This window comes from Rhopilema esculentum, chromosome 16, assembly GCF_057945365.1.
Source record: "Rhopilema esculentum isolate cy_ngs chromosome 16, ASM5794536v1, whole genome shotgun sequence".
Taxonomy (NCBI): Eukaryota; Metazoa; Cnidaria; class Scyphozoa; order Rhizostomeae; family Rhizostomatidae; genus Rhopilema; species Rhopilema esculentum.
In genome coordinates, this window is record NC_142830.1 from 10296608 (window position 1) to 10309397 (window position 12790).

The 12790-nt window shown below is 35.5% G+C and overlaps 2 protein-coding genes across 2 annotated transcripts in view; both read right to left on the reverse strand.

Moving 5' to 3' along the window:
- The window catches only part of LOC135682338 (aladin), a 310265-nt gene that overhangs the window by 199871 nt on the left and 97604 nt on the right, over positions 1-12790 (reverse strand). The window lies entirely within an intron of this gene.
- On the reverse strand, positions 1683-7417 carry LOC135681914 (translin). Its single transcript, XM_065196564.2, has 6 exons — positions 7255-7417; positions 6536-6626; positions 6277-6376; positions 4994-5109; positions 3723-3802; positions 1683-2126 (listed from the first exon to the last, which is right to left on the reverse strand). Exons 1-6 carry the CDS (start codon positions 7333-7335, stop codon positions 1887-1889), a joined length of 708 nt encoding a protein of 235 aa, XP_065052636.2. The 5' UTR covers positions 7336-7417; the 3' UTR covers positions 1683-1886.

Here is a 12790-nt window from a genome sequence, read left to right on the forward strand (position 1 = left end):
CTGCAAAATGCAGTTTTGAACAACGTTTTTTCTCAAAATCGAGGATTTTTAGCGGTGTGGGTGCTTTTTCGGTGAATATTCAAATTTGTCAGCAAATTAAGGCTGTCTCACTCACTTTGTTGGCAAGTGAGGCCTGAACACATCCTTAGAGCAAAAAAGCTAGCAATAGTACTGCTTACACCTTTTTAATTTAAGAACAAATTAAGAACAATCCAGCCTCAGATTTTCGAAAAAATTAAGAACAGTCAGCCTGAACCTAAATTTACTGGTTCTTATAAGAGTGTTTTGTGGATTGTCAGGAAATGTTTTGTAGTCTTGTAGAAAATTAACCGAGGAGTATTTTGCATCTGTAAACACCTAAACATTCTCTTATCGTTCGTTATTCCTCAATACCAACGGAATGATTTTTTATCATTTTAACCTAAGGAGATTGATTTCTTATAATTGGTTAAAGCTCCCTCGATTCCGTTTAAGATTGATCACGTAACAGTAATGTTAAACGTACGCCCGAAGTGCATTTCTAGATGCGCCACTGGGTGGACAGTCAAACCCAGAGTCAAACCCAAATATCGTGTCACGTTCTAACTGACACGTATCCAATGAAAGGTAATTCGTTTATTAGACGGATCTGGCCAAATTTCTTGAAGGAGATTACAGCAAGCCTATGTTGGAAATGAAAAACTTTGTGCATAAGAATAAGCAGATTTTGGCGGGAATTGATGTTTGGACAGTTCCAAACAAAAACTTATCGCATGCATTTCCTAATGAATACCAAATATTTTCAATTAAGGGGCTTACAAGTCTCGTAGTTTTCTGCAAAGCGGATGATTCTCGATTTAATCAAATTATCAAGCAATCGCTAAACCGCTCTGGAGGCACTTTAGAAGAATATTAGCCGCACAAAGTCGATCTTCAGTCGGTAAATGGAAATGCAAAGGACAATTGCGCGACAGGGAAGCCAGAGCCTACATAAGGTGGGCAACGGCCCCCTGGTAAATCCTCGCTGGATATGTAGCCGGCGTTCTGTATTGCTTTGAAATCAGGGTTGACAAATATAGAGCATGAAAAGGAGATTACTGTAAACCGAAACAGAGACGGATTGGCGCAATAAATGATAAGCTAAAGGTTTTGGTAAACAAGATCGTTAAACCTACGGTGCACAGCTATTGTAGTTGGGAAAGCGGATAAATACGTTTGTCGACTGAGTCTCTACCGCCATATTCATCAAATCCAATTCATGCAATAGAATACCTTGATAGAGGGCATACATGGTGTCATGTCAGGAGCGTAGAGTTTTCTTTTGTGAAGGAAAAACAAATAAAATTTGACGGGGATATTTTTGGCCACAGCTTTTTGGCCAAAATCTAAAAGTTTCAATTTCAAATCATACATTTCGGGTATTGGATAGCTTAGGCCAGTCTATGTTGCATTGTGCGCTGCGTTGACCCGGAATGTTTAGTCTCATTAACATACATTTAGTTTAACTAGTAGGCAGGATACTCCAGCGTTGCTACCCTGCCATTTGCGCAACTATTCAAGTTGCTTTTGCTATGAACTGCGACTTTGCGCATTTGATACTGTAACTTTGCCCGCCCATAATAAATTGATGCCTTTCTTGCACTTTGTATGAAAGGACTCTCTTTTAACCGAGATATATATAAAATGAATTTTAAGACTATTGCAATAAATATGAATACAAAACATGTTTCTTTTGTCTGTCATTGAGAAATACTTAAAAACTACAAAATATGTTAAACTTTACTTTCCAATATCAAAAGCGATCGTGAACTAGTCACTTTTTCTGATTTTACCAACAATCATCTGACTGTGCACAACTGAAAATATATTCCTTTATTTGCGACCCATGGTAACAGTTCTTTTTTTATTTAATTAGAACTATCATCTTTTTGATCTGTTTCGAAGTTGTTTAATCCTCTGATACTTAAATCATAAACAACCTGCTCAACCTTCTTAAGATCGTACTTTAGTCCATCAAACTTTTTTCGCAGTGGATCGTTCTTTAGATTCAGCAGCCTAAATGCAGCATCAAGCTCTGAAAGTAAAGCAGCTATTGCAAACGGTCTTCTGTAGTTGCCTAATATTACACTGTTGACAGCAAGTCGAGACTAAAATAAAGAAATGATAGATAAAAATTATGGTGATATGCTGTGAATTGTGGTAATGTGCTTTTATAACCATGATAAGGTCTGTTAAGAGAGACTAAAAAATAAATCTTTAGAGCCACGGAGAAGTTACAAGAATTTGTTTTACAATGAGGAACCTTTGTTCTGTTTGTTCTCTAACAAATGATTTCTAACTATTGTATAAATTTAGATAATGTTAATGGCTAATTCAATTTATTAATTCTGATTAGAAATCTGAACCAGCTTCTGGGGGCATGGGGGATAAAGAAAAAAAGAATAATTGGAAAGGTAACTTGGCAAGCTAAAGCCAAATAAAATTTTAATCAATTCTCTGTTCATAACATATCCTCTAGTGGTATTGGTACAGCTTAATTTGGGGTGTAGTCTATATTTGTATTATTATCTTCAGCAATAACTTCCACGTATATTTCATGTCCTTATACAGTGATTTTAAGCGTGAAGATTTTTATATGAAAATATGACAGCACCTTGCTTCAGGCCTTGCCCGGAAAGGCGCTCGATCGAGCGCGCACGCCTAGAGCGCACCCAAAAAAGCCTTGGAGAGCAATTTATAGAGCCCCTCAAAACGTAAAAACAATATTAACACGGAGCAAAATAAATTTTTGGAATTTGTTGAATCAACTTGATCAAGCATAAACAATCTTCCCAACAGACCGCAATATTTTGATTTGCGTAAGATTACCCCTTGAGAAAAATTCAGCAAATTCAACGTTGGGTTTTCGATATCATTTTTAATTTAATAACCCTCTAAGAACCATCAAGGACACAGGCCATCAAGCGTATTCTCCGGCAGATTTATTTGATTTTCGAGCAAGCGTTAATCTTCTACTGAAGTATATATTATTTTCTGTTTGTCTTAATAACTTGAAATCGCCTGTGCAAATCAGCGATCACGTTTCCGTCGCATTGCTTTTCATTTTTCATTTGCTTTTGCGAGTAGTAAATGTTCTAGCGTTTCTTATAGAATGGATAACATGAAAAAAGGAAACAAAGTTAAATGTTCGATTTAAAGCCATGCGTTTTGATGAAGCAATATGTGAAACTGAACATAACAGTAGTGGTACTGACACTGATAGAAGCAATCGAATGATGGCAACTTACATATCTAGAAAAATCTGAACAATTTTGCGACTTTGTTCTGTTATATTTATATATTTACATTAACATAGTGTTTGTTGCATGTTTTGTTATTTCATGTTATGGTGCTTTCTGGTATCACCGTTGAATTTCATATTTAACATTCTTCCGAAGCTTTTGATATGAAGCTCTCGATATGAAGCTCTCGAAGGATGCTCTCAAGGAAATTTACTTAGAGGTGCGCAATAGAGCGCCTAGAGTTTCTAAGGGGCTCTTTTTATGGAGCACCTTCATTTTACTTAGAGCAAGGCCTGTTGCTTGCTAAATAAAGTACCTCAATACAGGGATTTACTTGATTAGATATCTGGGGATTTACTTGATGAAAAATAAAGATCAGGCTGAACAGAGAATTGAGGCTGAACTCAATTTCAAAATGCTGGCTCCATTTTGTAACTTATGTGTTTATTAGTGAAAACTTACCAACTCATTTGCTAGGAGCAGCAATCCAATAAGATAGTCATCAAGATGAAGGAAAAAACCATCCTTCCACTCCAGTCTCACTAAAAACAAGTAAACAAGTCATTGTGGTATAAACTGCTTTATTAAAGCCTACGCATTTTGAAGCAAAAAATGGTTTGTCTTTGCCCTTCCATCCAAATTGTTTACCAAAACAAGAACAGATTAAAATAAAGAATGTATTTAAATTTATCTTGAATGGTATCTTTAGAAAGCCAGGAGAAGCTCTCTTTGTAAATATGGAGAAAAAGCAGGGTGCAGAAAACTTCTAACCGAACTTTTGGTGCTGCTGAAACGCATATGTTATTACCTTATCAAAAGTTTGAAATTATCAAACTTTGAACGCCCACAAAAGGTACTTGAATGAAAAGCCTCAAATTTTAAGAATTTGATTGATTTGACCTTTTCAAGAAAGATTGATATCAAATAACAGGAAATTTAATTTGAGCACCATTTTTGACACTGATTGGATTAAGTACTTGATTATGAAACAGGTAATGATGAATAAGCAAATTATCACAACTTTAGCACCATTCCTTCCAACCATAACATTTTACAATGACCCAAGAAAGTGGAAACATAAAACATATAACCATAGTCAATTGAAAAAGCCCTGCCAATGGACTATGCTTATGGACTATGGAGAGCCAATGGACTATGCTTAAACATATTATGATTCCACTATTCCCGAGCAAAACTTAAAAGTAGAATTCATTTCACCTGTGTCAAACGAAAAGAGGGTTAGGGTCAATGCTATAAAACTTATACAGACTTATAAAACTTAATTTATTATAAGAATTCATTTTCATAATTGTTAAAATTTTATCCTTTACTGCAAAGTCAAAGACTTAGATCTAAGTTTCAGTTGTAAATATTCTAAATTCCACTACATAAATTTTAGGTAGAAATAACTATACTAGGAACAACAAGACAAAGAATGTTAGCCAGTATTACAAAAATTGATATATTGATTAAAGAAATTAATAAAATACACAAATAAATCAGGTAAACTTATCAAGGAGAAGGCCCCCCATCTTAAAATAGCATCAATTTTCCTTAAAGATGAATTTAGGAAATCCTGAAAAGTAACAGAAGTAGTGTTGCATGTAAAAGAATATTTGATATTTGCACTTAAAATACCAAAATAGATAGAAAACTAGGCAAAATTTGCTGGTACTTTCCTGTTAATGCTTACAGCCCAAAACAATTTACTTGAAATATCATAGTTGGCATACCACCAAGGTTGTCAGCTACTTCCTCTCTTGTAGGCAGTCGGTCATGTTCCAGATAAACCAGATAGGAAGACAGAAATGCCAACCGCTGGATTGTCATTCGCCATTGGTCACAGTACCTAGAGAACATATCTAAATTAATGCAGCAGCAAGAATAAAACCCTACAAATTTATTGCTTTCAATTTAAACAGTGATGTTAATTACAATAATTAAAAGACACTAATTACAATAAGAGTCAACAGACAAATAACTAATTTAAAATTCTATTCAATTTGAATTGGCATTTAGCTCTACCAAAGAACATAATTCTATTGTGATTGGCTGCCTATCAATAGATGTGTAGGTTAAACAGGTTTATATTTGTTCATTCTCTCTAAGAAAAGACCGATCTAGGGAAAGACAATTGTCAACTGAATTGATATTCTTATTACAATAAGAATATTGTTTGATTTTAACATTATAATTTTAATGTGCATATTGTTTAAATTTTAACAATGTGTATACTTCTACTGTCCTACAAACTTCCATTCCTTTTGAAATCAAATTGGTAGATGTTTTTCTTAATGATAAACAATGGACTGATGCAGGTGTCGAAAACTCTGTAAACAAATTCAAGGCTTCAAGGTGTTTTGCGAAGCAACATGGCAGCTAAATTTCTGTTTACAAATGTTGGCATAACAAAAAAATTGATGGTACTTTCTTAGTTTGTTTGAAAACAGATGATACCTATTAAGCTAAACAATTTTTTTGTTTGCTTTGGCCATATTTGATTCTAATTATTCTAGTGAAGAAAGAGCTTCTCAAATCTGTGTAGCCACTGTTATCATTACAGGAAGACATTTTTAGATTAAAAACATGTTTATAGTCCAGCTATGCTTGTTCAGTACATTACTATTACAAATCTAATGTTAGAATCAAAATAATAGAAATTTTATTTGTGGGTGTCTATAAAACTTGAAAGACAATTGTTACATAATTTTTGGTACCAAAAAGCTTAAAAATTGCAGGGAAAAGCTGACAGCACTGATATTTCCTCTTACCATATGATTTAAAACCAGAAGTTATGAATCAAGTGCCTCAATAAAAAATTTGCTTGGAGGTGCACCACCAGCTATATGCACCTGGTAAAATCTTTACAGAGAGCCCTCCTTTGAGGTGTACTTTGAGACCATTTAAATCAATTTGAACCTTTCAGTTTTTGCCTTTTTATTACTAGAAATGATTCTTTTATCAGAATAAAAAGGTTAAAGAATGAAGACACTGCAAAAGTGCTTAAAAATCTTACCTAAAGTATTGTCCAACTGGTATCTTACTATCCAGGCTTTGTATCTGTGTCTGACATTTTGAAAAATTCTCTTTAACTTTGCTGCAAATGTCTTTGATATCTACAAGGGATTAAATTTTTATGCAAATCATACAGCATTCAACAAGTTTATAACAGTATTTTTAGCTGGTGTCATAAAAACGAGCCATTAAAATGGTAGCAGAAATTCAGAGTAAGCATTTGTTGTATTTTAACAACAAGATATATTGTTCAGGAATACCAGTTTCTTTTGTTGTTTGGTGAATTTTCTGTGTGGTGGCTGACATTTCTTTGGCTGTCTCCTCTAGCTCCTTGACTGCCTCTCTTATCTCCTGCAAGTAGCAATATCCCTTTCATTATATTTTCCTATAGATTTATAATTATGGTGATCAAAATAAACTTATTTCATTACAAAAACCTTACAGCTGTATGATAGGGGTGAGCATCAGCCAAGGGGGCAATTCAAAATGCAAAACTATGCTTGGAAATGAATCGAACAAATTCGTTAGGGTGCAACACCCCCAATATTTCTGTGTCCTTTGGTAGATTTTGCTTCCGTTCGATTAAAATCATTTATTGTAGTCAGTAGTAACAAAATAACGTCAAGATTTTACTTTATTTATCTTTTTATCTTCTTTACCTTAAAGTTAAAAACCGAATTTTGACAATGGGCGTTTCCATTATGATCACTGACTTGAAGGATGCGGCACCAAGCAAAATCCAATTAGTGTCTAACACCCCTCCCCCCCCCCCCCAATCATTGTTGCTTAAATCCGTCCCTGTATGTCAAGTTAGCACGACCATGAAAACTTTTTCTATCGCTTTTATCTCCATATTCTCTAGATACTTAGAATAAACTGTTTCGCGTGACGCACTTGGGTGCAAATACGTAATGACCTCAAATACATAAGCATTAATACAGTACAATAACAGCATGTGCATTTTTCTTTTCGTGATTACCTCTCTTTTCTGTTGTTCAGTACTCAAGTACTCCCTAAATGATTGAAATATAGATTGGATATTGTATTCATCTGCCGCCATTTTCCCGCCTTGATATCGTTACAACAACAACATCGTCATAAGAATTGTGATATTCTAGTAAGAAACTGGCTATTAGAAACGAGTACTGGACAGTCAGAAAAAATTAAGAAACTTCAGTACTCGAAGCAAAAAAAATTAAGAAACTATTAAATCGTGATAAAACTGAGAACAACGAAATTTTGTAAAATCCAAGAACATGATTGCCCTGTTGGCCTAAGAACTTAAGACACAAAGTATAAAGCGAATCTTTTGACGTGACAAAAAAGGTCACGAACATTTCATAACATCACTCATAACTTCATAATTAAGAAACAATGAGTATTGAAATTTCAAGAACATTAAGAAACTGGAGTACTCATCATCGACCTTGTTTCTTAAATAAATGAGTGTATTTGGCCACGAAATTTGAGTTTACAGAGTTGAGAAAGTGCAGCAAATGGAGAAATTTTATGGTGGAGACAATATAGTTGAAGTATATGTTGGTAGAGAGAACAGGTTTAAAAATTTCACATCGTGCGCTTTGCTGTGTAAATCAAATTATGTTTTTTCTGACTATGTAAATGTTTTACAATGTAAATCAAATTATATTTTTTCCTCTGAGGTAACATGACTTACGGTTCAATTTAAAACAAGTTGCTATCTGATTTTGAGTAAATTTGTTGGGAATCCAATTGTATAATAGACTCTTTTCTGTCGTTTTGGATCTTCTTGCTATCAAAATTTTTCGAAATGTATCAGATGCTTTGTTTGCATGATATTTATTCCCAAGTGGACATACACTTACGTGACAAAAGTATCAGGACGATCGTCTCGAAGCAAATGTTGTTAATCCTTTGCTCAAAGAAAAACATATAAAATCGGTGGAACATAACGAGGTTGCTGGTTGAGATTTTCGATGGCAATTTTACCCGATTGTAAAAATAAACATAAATTTAATAAATTGTAGAAAATATACTTTTAGACAAGTAGCATTTGCTTTATTCTATATTTTGTCAGATGACCTCCAATCTAGGCAGCCACAGTGGCGTACCCAGGGCCAGGGGCGAAACTACTGGGGGGGTATGGGGGGTGCTGCACCCCCCCAATCTTAAAAAAAGCAGATTTTGTCGGGCAAATTTATGGCTGCCAGTGTATCTGTCGGGCAAATCTGGAGATTTTCTTTAGGTCGGACTTTTATTGCTACTTTTTGCCCTAGCTTGGTTTTTGAATTTGTGGTCATTTCCCCCATCTTTTTTTCAATCTCCTCCCAGTTGGGAAAACAAAACAGAAACGAGGCTAGGAATAGCAACATATATACATTTCTGTCTTTCGTCCACCGATCAGCGCTTTCGTCTCTAGCTCGACGCGCATATGTTTATCTTCGTCTCGAGATGAAGTCTGAAGTATTGATCGACAGCGAAAGTATAGACGGAAAGTAAAGTGTGTTTGATGCGAGAAGGAAATGAACACTGTGCATACCCCTCCCCCCTACTTTTTGCAAAACAAGAGAGCTTTTTTCAAAATCTTTTGCTGTGATTCCATTCTGCCTCGGAGCCCATGGAACACTGACAGTTTTAGAAGCATCATAAATCAAAGCATGAAGGATATACCATCTCGGAATACTTTGTTGAGAAAAGTCAATCAATACTTTCTTTTCAAAATGTATGAAACATTCATCATACATTCATAAGGAGTTATGCCCCAAAATTATCTTAAAGTTTTACATTTACAGTTCGAAAGTATTGCACCCTTCGCTAGAAAATGGTCATACAGACGCCAAAGTATTTTAACTAAAGAAATTCGAATAACCGTAACAAGTAACAGAAAGTTTTAATCAGTTCAAGCTGGAAATAATATAAAATTTATCAAGAAATTGTATGTAGCTAAGATTTAAATTGCAAAAAACTTTCGAGTTTATTCTATTTCTGAACATTATCCATGATTACGAAAACACAAAAATTGAGCTTTAATGATAGGAATACCTGTAAAATACCTCCAATAAAAAACTTTCCTTTGCTTGAGGGATTTTGTTTTGGTGAATTTAGTGATACGTACTTTGTGCTTGGGCGTCTAATAATGTTGAAATTGCTTCCGGAGCAACCGAAAATTGAAAATGAAATTTAGAAAATGCAACTGAAGCTCTTTTTTGTTGAAACAATGTAATCTGCGTAGCTGTTTCTAAATTCCGTGTTTTGTTTTGGTGTTCCACTTTGATAAAATTGAGACCCTACCTCAATCCTCTTTTTTGAATTGCTCTTTTAATAGCTAGGTGATTTAGAAAGTGAAGACTATCTTATAGAAAAGACAGGCCTTACAAATGCTTGCTTTTCGGAAACAAATGTTTATAGCCAACACCAGAAAAACTAGAGGCATATTTCTTGACTTTAAACAAACAGCCTGAGTCTAAAGACCCTCTCTCGGGCTTCCCGATGATTTCAGCCCTTGAGGCGGTGTGCTCTAAAAATGAAGTTCATGTATGACACGCCCTTTCATCAAGCATGCCACGCCCTTTCGTCGGGCATCCAAGCTTCATACCCCCCTAATGAAAATAGTGAAGTTTCGCCCCTGCCCAGGGCTGTAGTAGTGGGGGGGTCTGGAGAAATTTTTTTGGACCACGCCCTTCAAACACTCGCAAATGTGGGGAAACGCCCTTTTTGCAAAATGTTCCCCCATTGTTTGATTCATTTTAGCTACGGTAAATAGCAAAGTATTTTACAATTGTTATTGACACAAGCATACAGTATACTACCCCCCCCCCCATGAGTTTTACATCGTTTTTGGACAAATCTCGAGAACCATACTTTAGAAAAGTGGGGGGGGGGGTCCGGACCCCCCTGTTCCCCCCCTTGGGTACGCCACTGGGCAGCCACCATTTGCATTGAAACTCACTGAAATTATTTTGCAACGAAATATCTTCGGATACAGGAGGAAATCTAAAGAAAATCCTAAAAGAGATTACTTTTGGCCTTAGAAGATTTCATTTCTTGGATTATTTTATGAAAGCTAGTTGTTTTCAATTACATCAAGGCTTTGACTTTGACTGGGTTATTGAAAGACCATGATGTTTTTGTTTTTGGATTGTCTTGCTTAGAAATGAATGGTCTTTGCAAAGAATCGTTACTTGTTTCCGTATTTGCTTGGGCGCTTTCCACAAATAATTTGACAAAATATTCAGCATTAATTGAATTTATACACAACGCCAGCTTGCTGACGTCATTAGACCCAACTAATAGTCGGCTTGTTCTGGCCTACCATTCTTTGAATTTTTGTCTGCCTTGTTAACTTATTGTTTTTGTAAATAACATGGGTCGTAGACTTGCTGCAACCAAACTGACTTGCAGTTTCAGCAAACAAATGAAACGCTAGACCCAAATTTTTTATTGCTTCTCATTCTCTTATTAATCGTCCTAATACTTTTGTCAAGTAAGCATATTTATTCCGAAAAACTCTAGCCAAATCAAATGTCATGTTGTTTGAATTTCTAGGAATTAGGAAACGAATGAACTGCTTAGTAGTTTTGGTGCTTTGTGTGGTGCCTAAAGTTTCTCCTTTAGTTTCTTGTCTTAGCTTTGAAAGGAAGGAGCAGTTGGGCAAGTCAATTTAAAAAAAAGATGGTCGAAGGTAAAGCAAGAATGATTCTGCACAAGGTGGTGGGTTGAGCAGCTTGGAACTAATGACACCATATCTCAGGGGTGTTTTAGAGTGGTAGGGGATAGCTCTAGAAACGTGGGCAGGTTCCTTACGTAGGTTGCCACCACTACCTTTGATGCCACAACCTTGATAGCATACTTTGGTGAAAAAGTGGAGGGCTACAGCCCCAGCCCCCCCCCCCCCCTCCCGGCGTGCCTGCACCTTATCGTTTCCTGTGTAAATGGGAGAGCGTGAGGCTATCTACAAGTTTACCTGGTGAATTATACCCAAAATATGCATATTTTAAGTTTTTCAACTAAAATTCTGATTCTCTACAACTTTGCAATTTTTTTATCAAACGTTTCTTGAATTATTAGAGCCTTTGGTACTTGGTTTATTCCAAAGATGTTCCTCGTAGTTCCGCTTATTGGCTCCTTGTACTTACTAACGTCATGTTTGACGTCAATTGGCTCTTTCCAATGTAAGAACTTCAATTGATTAGGGAAACCACTTGAGGAAACTTCCTTGTCGAATTAATAGTTAGTACCAGAAATTGCTAGATTAGAATTTCTACTTGCTATATTTATTTTAAGAAAACCAATAGTGCGAATCAATGCAAAGTTTTTTTTAGAAAATTCTCTTAAAAAACCTAACAAAATCTTCATGAGTCAGTGAATTCCATAATTGAACAACCAAATTGAACAACCAAAATTGAGTGAGCAACCAAAATTGAAATGGAAAAATTCCAATCGCCAGTTATAGCAAACCAGGGTTTGTTAAAATATTCCATCAACCATTGAAGGTATAAAAAGAATCTGCGACATGTGTAAGTCTAGTAGTATTGAAAATGAAATTCATTTTCTGGTTGAGTGTCAGGGACGTCGAAGAGAGGGGCGCGGGGGCAACATCCCCTCTCGCCCTCTGATGAGGAGGGGGTTCAAGAGGGTGTACTCTTTTATAAAAGTGACCTTGACTTCAATCTTTTGTAAGAGATTCATTGAAATAATGTAATTATTAAAGAAAATCGAAATAAAATGAGAGTTATTGAAGATTTAGTAGAAGCCAGGAATCACTTTTCAAATACCCTCTCTTTACTGAAGCCTGCATCTTGCCCTTTGGTCATCCCAGCGTTCAATTTGAGTGTGAATCATGTTGCCACTTAAGATAGACTTTTCTAGAACCTATGTTAAACAGGATTCGATTCTTGTAGAACACAGGCTCATCGACATATTGTGATATCATGCCAAGATATCGAGCAGAAAAATCTCTCACTTCTCTAGAAATAAGCTGCAGCAATAATAAGCAGAATTCAGAACAAAGCGTTGAGTATGCAACCCGAAAATACTTGCCCATACACATTAATACCGAGTCTGTTGCAAAAACCAATAAAAACAGTTTTGTTGTGTTTTATATGCATATATTACACTGCTGTTTGTTATTTGCAACCGTTGCTTTTATTAGAGATGTACTGCATGCTGTTAATTTATGTTTCTAGGTCGTATGCAATTTACTATTGGAATTTGATATTGCGCTTTAGATAAAATAAATACAATTATCAGAGACTTAGTCAATCCTCCACTGACTGAACATGTCGCGTACTCTCTCTTCGATACTTATCCATTGAGCATTGAAGCTGTTAATTTATTAGTCTATATTTCCTTATCGCACTTTTATGATTTTTAATTTTAAATCATTCTACAAAAATCTGGTTATGGCATTTGTATGAAACAGAATTTTAAACTTTACTAAACTGAACAAACTGGACTGGAAGGGGATATCCTGAGTCCGGGAAATCATCGGTGACGTATTTGATTTCCATGAAGATACTGGCGCATGCGTTATTTCG

Bases quoted from the DNA above. Each gene is read 5' to 3' on its own strand.
- LOC135681914 (XM_065196564.2), bottom strand. From the start codon at position 7,335: ATGGCGGCAGATGAATACAATATCCAATCTATATTTCAATCATTTAGG. The intron at 5,110-6,276 runs GTAAGATTTTTA...TATGTTCTCTAG, and splicing joins CCAGTTGGACAATACTTTAG to GTACTGTGACCAATGGCGAA. The intron at 3,803-4,993 runs GTATGCCAACTA...ACTTGTTTTTAG, and splicing joins AGTAGCTGACAACCTTGGTG to TGAGACTGGAGTGGAAGGAT.